At 44.0% G+C, this 12165-nt stretch overlaps 1 protein-coding gene and 1 long non-coding RNA gene across 5 annotated transcripts in view; one reads left to right on the top strand and one right to left on the bottom strand.

Annotated features, from left to right (window-relative positions):
* Positions 1-5665, bottom strand: part of LOC309806619 — a 23288-nt gene extending 17623 nt beyond the window's left edge. For all 4 annotated transcript variants that reach the window (XR_014294408.1, XR_014294409.1, XR_014294410.1 and 1 more), the window contains exon 1: positions 5589-5665. This is a non-coding gene — a long non-coding RNA (uncharacterized lncRNA). The remainder of the gene's footprint in view (positions 1-5588) is intronic.
* Positions 5468-12165, top strand: IL12A (interleukin 12A). The gene is given in 9 exon segments (XM_082625501.1): positions 5468-5559; positions 5561-5641; positions 5643-5670; positions 6323-6477; positions 9442-9555; positions 9906-9947; positions 10023-10064; positions 10167-10310; positions 11822-12165. Coding segments are annotated over 9 exon segments (774 nt in total). The 5' UTR covers positions 5468-5547; the 3' UTR covers positions 11978-12165.

Genomic DNA, 12165 nt, shown 5'->3' with positions numbered 1-12165 from the left:
CACAAGTCTCTTTGGAATCTCACTTCTTCCAAGAATGGGCTGCCACTCTAAATTATGGCACCAAAGATACAGTCCCAAGTCTACTGTTCAGAGCCTATGACTATGAACATGTCTACTCACGGAGAAGAATAATGATGAAGGCAGGTAGCCTGAGCTACTACTGATATTTGGTATGATTGCAGGTATCCAGCACTACTGCTAATTTGGATGGTGTAACTTCTTTTAGTTTGGGGAAGCGAGGGGCCATCCTGTGTACTGTAGGATGTTTAGCAACATGTTGCATCAATTCTCCACCCACTAGATGCCAGTAGCAACCCCCTTCCCCCATTACGATAACCAAAAATTTCTCCAGACATTGCCAAATGTGCCCTGGGGAACAAGATCGCCTCCAGTTGAGAAACTCTGATACAGAGCCTTAATACATTCTGCCAACTTCCTGAAAAGACCTTTGATTCCCAGTGATGGATCTATTAGGTGAGATCTCAGATTGGCCCACTGCTCAAACTGAAAGGGAAAGGAATGACCAATAGAAAAACTATCTGAATATACTAAAGTACAATTAAAGTTTGCAAACAACTATCGAGTTATCTGCTTAGAAAGGGTGTCTTTACTTATCAACATTTGGGGCAGAATAAGGACTTCAGATGAAGAGGATTAAGTTGATCATTAAGTTGATCATGACTTCAATTCATGATATCACAGGTCCCTTCTTTTATATGTGTGTATACTTATATTTATATATTTTATTTATCTCCATTCCTTATTCTCATGCCCATCACTCCTCAATGGGATCTATCCTAATATGTTTAACACATATCTTTTTGTTTGCAGGTGTCCTTGTATAATGTGTACAATTTTGAATACATTCTTCTCATTAAAGTATACGGAAGTCCACAATCACTTACAATTCTGAAACCTCCCAGCTTTGAACACCAAAGGTGTTTTTCTTAAGCTCACTGAGCAGCAAAATATGACTCATGGGATGTGAGGTTATTTGTAGCCTTTATCCACTTAATGTAACCATTCCTACATTTTGCTGCAGAAATATTGTGTTCAATCATGAGATGTTACCTTTTCACTTTCTAAAATCCAAATTTTTTGTATTCCCAAACAAGTCTGACTCCAAGGGGTTTAACTGTCTATCTCTAGTGTTATATACAGATCTTACTCTTTTTTTTTTTTTTTTTTTTTTTTTTTTTTGGCGGTACGCGGGCCTCTCACTGCTGTGGCCTCTCCCTTTGCGGAGCACAGGCTCCGGACACGCAGGCTCAGCGGCCATGGCTCACGGGCCCAGCCGCTCTGCGGCATGTGGGATCTTCCTGGACTGGGGCAGGAACCCGTGTCCCCTGCATCGGCAGGCGGACCCTCAACCACTGTGCCACCAGGGAAGCCCTCTGTTTTTATCTTTATGTTTTTACCCAGTATTATGTTTTAAAGATCTACCCATGTTGATGCAGGTACATATAGTCCATTATTTCTAACTGCTGCAGAGTATCCATGAAGGGGATCCCTCACATTTCACCTACTCATTTACCTACTGGTGGGCAACTAGACTGCCTTCAACTCCCACTACTACGAACAGTGACTTAAAGAACATCTTCATATACAGGCTTTATGGATCTGTATAAGAATCTCTGTAGGATGTACATGCCAAGATAGAATGCTGGGTCATCAGGTATGCATATACTTAATCTGACCAAAGCTAGACGCCAGAATGCCCTCTATTATAGCTGCATCAGTCTACTTACATTATAGAAAAGATCCTAGAATCCTACATTTCACCAACGTTTGTCAATATCCAATGTACTCATTTTTGCCAGTCTAAAAAGTACAAAGTGATACCTTATTCTTATTTTCTTTGGCATTTTTCAGATTATAATATATCTGAGCATCCCATGATGCTGGTTAGCCTTTGGGGTTTCCTCTTTGTATACTGCCTGTTCATAAGTTCTGCCCAGTTTCACTGGGGTTTCTTTTTCTTGCTGACTTGTAGGAGTTCCTTGTATACTCTCCTATTGGTTTTAGACATTGCAAAATATCTTCTCCCAGTCTGTCAGCTATCTGTTAACTTTGTTGATGGTTAACAGGAAATCATAGTACAGAAATTCTTAATTTTTATATAATCAAATTTACGAGTATTTCACTTATGGCTTGGGGCTTTGACGTTTTTAAGAAGTCCTTCCCACTCTTGAGAGACAAAGATAGTCTCCTACATTTTCTTCTACTATTGTAATAACTTTATTTTTCACATTTGTCTTTAACCTACTTCCAAGTGGCTTCACTTCTGTATGTTGTTTTAGGTTGGAGTCCAGTTTTATTTTTCACCTTACAGTGAGAATTTTCTAGTAAACAATCCATGCTTCCCTGATTGTCCTGGGTGCTATTGTATCTTTATACTAAATATGCATATATATGAGTCTGTCTGTAATTTTCTATTTTGTTTCAAAGGTCCATTTGGCTATCCTTTTGCCAAACACTATTTTTATTATTATTGCTCTGAACTATGTCTTTATATCTGGTAGGGCTACTTCCCCATCTTTATTATTCCTTTGCAAGCTTAACTTAGATATTCATGGGCTTTTATTCTCATATATTTTAGAGTAGGCTTATTATTAAGTTCTTCAGAAAAGTTATTTGTAATTTGTGTTGTGATTGCATTGAATATGTGAATTAACTAGAAGAGACTTGAGCTATTTACATCTCAAGGTCTTCCGCCCAAGGGTATGTGTTTCCCATTTAAATTAAATCACTCTATGTTCTCGATTAAATTTTCTCCAAAGACTATTTTATGCTTCTACTAACCCATGTAATAATCACAACAAACCTATGGTGCTTTTATTATCATCATTTTCCAGATGAGGAAATTGAGCCCAGAGAGATAAGTAACTTGCCCAAGAACACACAGCAAGTAACTAACAGAACCTGGATTCAAATAGTTTACAGTCCATATTCTTAACCACTGTACTGCCTCTCCATCTACAGGCAGTTGCTTTATAGTTTGGCTGCTACTGTGTATGGCATTTTGTTTTTATTACTGTCTATTTATTATCTGGTATATTATTTTAATTATATTTCTAATTGGTTGTTGCAGATGTAGAGAAATTTGGTTGATTTTTGAAAGTTGGTATTTGTATCCAGTGAAGGTGCTGAATTCTCTTATTAGTTCTAGTATTTGATCTGTTGTTTCTGTTGCTAATAGTGACAGTTTTTGTCTTTTGTTTTCCAATTTTTAAATCTCTCATTTCTTTTTCTTTCCTTATAGCATTGGCCACGACTGCCAGTACAATGTTAGATATCATGTAGTAGTAATCATGAGCAAAGAATGTCTCTTATAGAAAAGTGATGTTATCCCAGAAGAAGGCTGTTGTTCTATCTTGGCTAAAGGATGTGCAGCACATCAGAGAACTTTCACAAAAGTATAGGCTAGAAACTGTGTCTGGTGGCCAAGAATCCATTCTGAGCAGAGGCCCTACGCTCATTTATGCTGCAGAAATTACTTTTCCATAGGAGGTGGCCCTTCCAAGGGAGAAATAGCTCAGTTGTGATAAACTTGACTTCATCTGACTTAAGTACATTTAACTCCATCCTAAACCCCTATGGCAACAACACAGCTCAGCACCTGTCATTTGCTTCACACAATCTGCTATGCAAGTGTTTCTGACAATGCATTGTTCTCTGTTCCCAAGGGGTAATTCACAGACTGCAGCATTGGAAGGAGCTTTGGAGATCAACTATTGCTCCCATTTTACACAGACCTACAAGTCCCTATGGTGGGTACCTCATCACCCTTGAGCAGATGAACTGCTAGGGGGACTGATGCCAAAAACAGAGAGAGTTTGAATCAGACAAGGGGTTAACACAGCTCTCTCCTTTCTCCTAGTTGGCTTCATCACTCCATCTTCAGTAAAGTTTGGCCCTGCCGAGTGTTCATGGTAACATCTCAAGGCTTACCTCATCCTTCCCGACTTCAACAGGGATCCAGAGGAAGCACCCTCTCTTCTCTCCTGTATTCCAAAAGGCTTATCCCTATCCAAGTTTAGTTAGTGTATCTGCACAAAGGTGGGCACTGGAAGCTCCACTGTGAAGTCCTGGGGCTTTAGTGCAGTCAGATCCATCAGAGGTGCTGAGTGGGTGACCAAACACACCCCTCCCTTTCACACATACCCAGGGTGACTAATGCTCGTGGTAGAAATGAGTGAACTGAAAAGTCCCACAGGAACCTCAAACCCAACACATCCAAAGTGGAACTTCTCAGTGTCTCCTCCAAACTCACTCCTCTCTTACAGTAACCCCTGTGCAGGAACTGGAACAACCTCCATTCAGCCATTCTCAGCACCTTCCTATCCCTCTCACCTGAGGAGTTACCAAGTCTTGGTCCCTCCCCACCCTAAGGATCCCTCTTGCCCAACCTCCATTCTGAATAGGGCCTTGGCCACGCCCTCCCACTCCTGACCCCTCGGATCCATCCTCCATACTACTGCTGAAAGATCTTCCCATCATGCAAATCCAACCATGTCTCCTGCCTAAAACCCTAGAAGGCTCCCCACCACCCTCAGCAGAATGTACACTCCTTAGCACAGCATCTACTACCCTCACGGCACAGCCCCATCACCCTCACCAACCTCACACCCTGTATAGGACCCCTAGATTGCCACCTCCCTCTACCTTCCTTGACTGTACTTCTGATTCCTGTTCCCTCAACCTAGAACCTGCATCCCATCCCACTGGAAGCGGTCTAATGCCTACTCACCCTTCAACATTCAGGTCGCAGCCCCCTGCTTCTGGGAGCTTTTGCTGTCCCCTCACTCCCGTTGCTCCTGCTGACTTGCCCTCTCTCTGGCCTCTCCTGCCAAGACCCTGCACATCCATCCCACTAAATTGTAACGATTCTCTCCTGGACACTGTAAAAAACTGGATTCTCTAGGAGAGTAGTTACTGCATAGCCAGTCTGGTTTCATCCCTTTCCGTGTTTAAGAGGGTACCCAGGAACAAAACACATTGAGTCAGATTTGGTGTGAGAGCGCCCCCAAAGTGACCTGTTCACTGCTGGGTGCCCCACACCTGGCACAATGTCGGCCTGGCACACCGTGGACTATCTGAATAAAGGAATGATAAATGAATGATTTGCCCACCCCTGTCCAGAACCAGCCCAGAGGTCAGGGCTCATCCTGGATATAGATGGAGAGCGGGTGGCCCTACTCGGCGCTCCGTCGGGCGGGGGCGCTGCAGGGAGGCGGGGCCAAGGGTGGGTACCTGGGGGCGGGGGCCGTCCGAGGGTGGCGGGCCAGGGGTCGGGCTTGCCCGGGGACCCCGCGCCGCGACTCTGCGCGAATTTCTCTTTCGTTTTGTGCCAGGCCGGAGGCGGCGGGGCCGTCCCGGAACGACTGCGGCCGGGTGCACTGGGAGTTAATCCGAAAGCGCCGCAAGCCCCGCGGGCCAGACTCCACGTGTCACCAAGAAGCTGATGTAGAGAGGAGATAGAGAGAGAAAGAAAGCAAGAGACCAGAGTCCCGGGAAAGTCCTGCCGCGCCTCGGGCAATTATAAAAATGTGGCCCCCGCGGGTCAGCCTCCCAACCACCGCCCTCACCTGCCGCGTGCACCCGTCTGCGTCCAGCTGCCCGCTCGGTTCGGTGCCCCCGCAGCGCCGCTCAGCATGTGCCCGCCGCGCAGTGAGTAACCAGCCCGAGACTAGCGCTCGGCGCTTGGGTGGGGAGGGGCGGCGGCCGGGAAGAGGAGGCAGAAACTTGGGACAGGCTCCGCGGAGCCTGGAAGGCAGTCAGCAATCTTAGGGCAGAGAGAACGAAAGGGGGAAAGACATTGCGGGCTTACCCTGCGCTCGATAGGATATCGTCTCTTTTAACCTTGAAAGAGCCCTGTGAGCTAAGTATTATGCCCACTTCACAGATGAGAAACTGAGGCCCCACGGGATGGTTTCTTGCCCAGGGTCCTAGGCTACAGCTCTAAGAGGGCAGATCCCAGCCGGCTTCAAAGCGAGGCTTTGTCACCCCACTGCTTACAAAACACTGGGTCGCTTCACCACCTGGCCTCACTTTCCCTCCTCCTGAAATGGAGACTTTTTCTGGGTGAACTCTGTCCACACCCCTGTCTGAACTCACAAGGTGGCCGTGACAGCGAGTAGGCTTCTAATGCTAGCACAGAGCGCTGTCCTCCAAGAACCTGATTCATCTCTCAGTTGTTGAAGGAAGACTGGAAACGGGTGGAGGGAGGCAGGTGCTCAGAAGAAGTGGATGGGTGGAGATGGCCAGAAGAGATGGAAGATGGAGGTAGGCCAGCTTATCCTGCCCCTCCATTTCCTTTCAGGCCTCCTCCTTGTGGCCACCCTGGTCCTCCTCCACCACCTGGACCACTTTAGTTTGGCCAGGAACCTCCCCGCCACCACAGCAGGCCCCGGAATGTTCCAGTGCCTCAACCACTCCCAAAACCTGCTGAGAGCCGTCAGCGACACCCTTCAGAAGGTGAGCTTTTCAATGTCCTGGTTCCCACTTTGCAGCCTCTGTAGTGAAGGGGCATCTCCGAACCCTTGGTCACCTGAAGGAACTGCAGGGAAATTGTGGAAGTTAATCAGGAGCTGTCAAGAGAAGAAGAGGGAACTTTACAAATGGCCCAACTATTAGCTAGAGTTGCAGTGAAACTGTGTCTCCAGAGAAAGCAGGAGAGGTGATAAATTATAATGGCATTCGTTTGGGCTGTGTCTACACAGAGGAAAGTGGATACTTACAGTGTTCCTTGTAGCCTGCCAACAGAGATGGAATTGTGTCAGGCCCACACTGTTCCTCTGACACACTTATCAATCCAGGAAACCTCTATTAGGGGCGGCCTCTGTGCTCCAGGGCCTGCGAAGATGAATTAGCCTTGCGTCTAATGCTCCTCTCCAGCTTCCAGTCTGGTGACTCGGCTTGTTGCTGGAGCATCACATTTCAGGGAGCTCGTGACAGTGCACATCCAGGCTTCATTTTCTAGGGAGAGAGTTATCTAATTTTATTTACAGCTTCAGTCATCTTTTTAGCTTTCATATTTTAATGCAAAAAAATTTTTTTTCTTCCTTTAAAAGCACTCCAACATCTATTGCTTTTGCTGCAACGACCTAAGACTGATGTTTTAAAAGATGGCCTTTCGCCTTCCTGCTCTCTAGTCAATCTTTCTTGAAGATTTCTAGCTTGTTGCTTTATGAATATCTTAAAGTAAGCTCAATGCTACGAGTCCTTCTTAAAGAACCCTTTTTTCCCCCTTCTAATCTTTCATAACGTGCTGCCAGTTTTTCCTTACAGTTCAATCCATCTTAATTAAAAAGGCAGCTCACCAAGTGAAAACTGCAGATAGGTGCTTTGATTCCTAAAGAAAGGTTCGATCTAGGTAAAATGTAGGCGCTCCTGTTTAAATAGATGCTTTATGTGAAAAAGCTGTCTCTTCTACTCTCAGATGCAGCACCAAAGGTGAAAGATTGCAGAACTCAATTTGATTTTTTAATATGATTCCTGCGTCAATTTTGCCAGAACAAATCAGCTGGCTACTTGCAGAGGAAATAGAGGTGGCAAATGCATGTGACTCACAGGCCATATCTAGTCCACAGATCTGTAGAGTTTGGCCATGTCTTTTTTATTTCATTTTGATTTTTGAGTTTGATGCCATTGAAAAAGTAGACCTCCCATATAAGTATCCAAATTTCCAGCTTCTCCTGAAAAGATCTGAAAAACTATAGCAGTGGGCCCACATTTTCAAGTCTAATTTTTTTTTGCTCTACTTATTAATTTTTTTCATTCAACAAGTACTTATTGAGTGCCTACTGTATGCCAGGAACTATTTTATAGATTCTTGAAGGTCATCTTTTTTAACGATGCAATAGTAATAGAGAGAGAGTCGCCGTTTTCATTTTGGAACAAAGGAAAGCAATTATCACAGAAATAAAACTATTGTGTTATTTGGAGATTTTTTTTTTTCTTATTGAAGTATAATTGCAAATCTAACTGTTTAGAACCTGCTCAGGATAGCAGCTGCCTCGATCTGCTTGACCACGTCCAGGAACTGTGTATTCATTTTCTATTGCTGCTGTAACAGATTACCACAAATTTAGTGGCTTTAAACAACACAAATTTATTATCTTACAGCCCTGGAGTTCAGAAATCCAAAATGGGTCTCACTGGAGTAAAATTAAGGTGTCAACAGAGCTGTATCCCTTTCTGGAGACTCTAGGGGAGAATCCAATTTTCTTGCCTTTTCCAGCTTCTAAAAGCAGCCCACATTCCTTGGTGGGACCCTTCCATCCTCAGAGCCAACAAATGAGACTTAATCATGCTGCATCACTCTGAGCTTGACTCTCTTGCCTCTCTCTTCTGCTTAAAAGGACCCAGTGATTACACTGGACCCACCCAGACACTCCAGGATAACGTCTCTATTTTAGAGTCAGCTGATTAGCAACCTTAATTTCATCTGCGACCTTAATTCCCCTTTGCCACGTAACATAACCTAGTCTGTGGTTCCAGGGATTGGGAGGTGGATATCTTTGGCAGGGGCATTATTCTGCTTACCACAGATGGGAATTTTACTACTTGTACCCCAGCATGTTCTGTACTCTCAAGCTTTGATTCATGGCTCACACTGTTCCCTCTGCCTGAAATTCCCCCTCCTCTGTAGATGCCCCATCTCTGGGGAAGACTTTGCTTCCCTTTCCACCCCCTTCCCAGAGCTTTCTGACCCTTCTCAGCCCTTATCACTTGCCAGCATGTCTCCTGGTCATTTGGGCACTTGCCTGACTCCACAGCTGAACTTGGAATTCTGGGGGACATAACATAGTCCCCTTCTTTGTCACCTTCCTTTGTACCTAGCATAGTGCCTGGCACACATCAGGCTTGTTAAATGGAACAATGATCTCGCTCTTCAATCAAAAAGTCATCGACTTCTTAATGTCATAATTATAGTCAACATGCCTGTAAGATGACATCTGTGTGTGTGTGTGCGCACGCGTGTGTGTGTACACCACATATTAAATCTCCGCTTGTCTTTAAGGTTGCATGTTTGTTATGTTCATCATGTAGTGACCTAACAGTCCCCCTTTAGAAGCTATTCTTGAAAAAGATATTCATAAAACACAGCCATGCTGGCAAAAGGAAAAAACGGTTTTCACCAGAAGCAAGTGTCACAGCGTGGTGTAGAGGCTGATTAGCACAGCCTGTTGAAATGATTTATAGTGTTTACGTAATGGAAAAACATATCATCCAGAGAAACATGTCCTAAGCAAAAGGGGAGGAGGGATGGAGAGAGAGTGTAAATGATCTGTTTCCTTTTGTCTTATGAAGACTCTAAAATTCCTACAGCTCAGAGGTGGAGGTCAAGGGCAGCCGGCTCTAGCTTTGGTGCCAGTGCCATGGGGAGCTGGGTGCCTTATTAATCTTGTAAACTGGGTTTCTCTTTATGTTTTACAGGCCAGACAAACCCTAGAATTTTACTCCTGCACTTCTGAAGAGATTGATCATGAAGATATCACCAAAGATAGAACTAGCACAGTGGAGGCCTGCTTACCACTGGAATTAGCCACGGTATAGAGGGTTTTCCTCCCAAAGCTTGTAATACAGTTAAGAGCTGTGCATCAGACCTCGTCTTCTTCCAAAAATGTGCATGCTTCTGGGGTCCATCACCATGGGACTTTAACAGGTCCCATTGTAGAAGTTCAATTTAGAAAAAAATTTATAAAAACATGGTTTTTCACAACAGTGTGAGATATACTTAACAGTACTGAACCGTACACTTAAAAATAGTTAAGATGGTAAATTTTACATGTATTTTTTACCACAGTAAAAAAAAAAAAGATAAGTTTGAGAAGAAAAGTCAGAAAAATTTACATTAATAATTAATGTCTTTGATGTGGTTTTTTTTTTTTTGGCTCTAGAATGAGAGTTGCCTGGCTTCCAGAAAGACCTCTTTAATAACTGTAAGTCAGAAAATTGAAGGTTTTAGCTCATATTATGAATTCATGTCATTGATATCTGATTATTTTTTCTTCTAGAGTGGGAGTTGCCTGGCTTCCAGAAAGAGCTCTTTTATGATGGTAAGACACAAAATTCTTTCCTCAAATGCAGCGGCAGGGGAAGGGGGGGTACGTTTTCAGCCCATCTCAATAGTTCCTTCCCCACTTTGTCGTATTATGCAGACCCTGTGCCTTAGCAGTATCTATGAGGACTTGAAGATGTACCACATGGAGTTCCAGGCCATGAATGCAAAGCTTCTGATGGATCCTAAGAGGCAGATCTTTCTGGATCAGAACATGCTAGCAGCTATTGCTGAGCTGATGCAGGTAAGGTCTTCCTCATGCTGAGACCACCAGCCAGGGTCCGTGATGAAGGGGTATACCATCAGCCCTTCCTGGGTTGGGGGAGGCCTGAAATGCCCGCTTCTGAAGCCAGTTACATATTGGGGGAGACAACCTTGAGGGCACCCTCTAGAGAGAGGGCAACATGAGCAGGTCACATTAAGGAAAGCAGCCTCCTGCTTGTTGACCGTGCGGTATGCACCAGGCTCTGGGCAAAGGTGCATACATTTCCTTATGCTGTCCCCTTGGCAGCCACTTGGGGTCTGTGCAAATGAGGAGACCAATCTTAGAGGGTTAGCCACTTATCTGAGGTCACACAGCTTGGAAGCGGCAGAGGCAGGATTTAATCCCCCATCAAAGGGATTCCACTGCACTCATCTTCTCATGCATCTCTAAAGCCTCTGGGATGTACATGCAAGGGGCTGGCATGCATATCTGCAAATACTGCTAGAGAAGACAAGCGGGGCTGGTGCCTGGATATGATGCATGCTGAACCAAACTGTGAATGAAAGAAAAGAATGACCTATCACCTGGGGACAGCCACAGTATTACTCATAGACAAGAATGTGCTTTGTAACTTTCTGAATCACCATAGCACATGATGCTAACATAAAACACAGAATTATCCACTTAAGAAAGAGCAGGGTGAGTGCCATGTTGGCCAGGGCATGGGATAAAAATACGGCATGAGAAATGATTATCTGAAAAGAAATTAATTTCATTCATCCTTTTTTAATTTTTTTTGGGGGGGGCACCAGATTACTTGTTTGAAAGGCAGTGAACATCATGCAAGTATCAAAGAATGTTACCATCTAGAGAGTTGTAGATGATATTTCATTTTCAGGACCAAGAGTCGAATCAGTTCTACCAGTAATCAGACAACTATGCTCAGACCTTTTGTCCCTCTGTGCCTCAGTTTCTTCCTCTGTAAAATGGGATGACTTTACCCACCCTACCTTTCTTTTAGGCTTTTTGTGAGGAAGTACAAGCAAAACTGCTGATCATTGTGCAAATATATAGTCTTGCATTGTGTTATCAAATTAAAGGGCTCAAACTGCCAGGTTTATTTATCTCACATGAATAAGTGTCTTTAGTCAACAGGTCTGAGTTTCCAATCAATAGCAATCCATCACCTCCCCATTCTCAAAAGGAAGCCGCTTCTTAATGTAACATATAAAAATTAATTACATGTCACAGCAGATGTCATCTTAACAGAATTGTTCCTTTCTGAAATACAACTCCCACTGATGATTTTCTAAATAGCTTTCAGGGTCTTTTCAGAGCTCACTGAAGATCCATGTGCTTGGATAATGAGCATTTCTTCTCTCAGGTTCTGCCTGCCCATCTGGCTGGGAGTAGATTTGATTTGGTTTAGGAGATGCAGTGAGGGAGTGGGTTGCAGGCTCTGAGACATGCATTGGCTTCACCCATCTTTACGGATGACCGTTTTAATTTTGGAATACTGTCTATGTCATGCTCAATATTTATTCTCCTAGGCCCTGAATTCCCACAGCAAGCCTGTGTCACAGAAACCCTCCATGGAAGAACTGGATTTTTATAAGACTAAAATCAAGCTCTGCATACTTCTTCATGCCTTCAGAATTCGTGTGGTGACCATCGATAGAATGATGAGCTATTTGAGTTCTTCCTAAAAAGCTGAGGTCTCTCCTAAACTTAAAGTCATTCTGATAAATATTGGAACCAAAGAAATTATAACAGGGCATGGGTTAAGAACTGGGGCGGGGGTGGCTTGACCTGTTCCTACTTAAGCTGGTACAGGAATTCTTATGCTTGTTTACATTAGTCATTACTCCAAATTTGCAGGATGTGACTGTTCTAT

This window comes from Mesoplodon mirus, assembly GCF_964341445.2.
Source record: "Mesoplodon mirus genome assembly, chromosome: 6".
Classification (NCBI taxonomy): domain Eukaryota; kingdom Metazoa; phylum Chordata; class Mammalia; order Artiodactyla; family Ziphiidae; genus Mesoplodon; species Mesoplodon mirus.
Note: the sequence above shows the minus strand (reverse complement) of the source record. Positions and strands in the feature narration are given on the sequence as shown.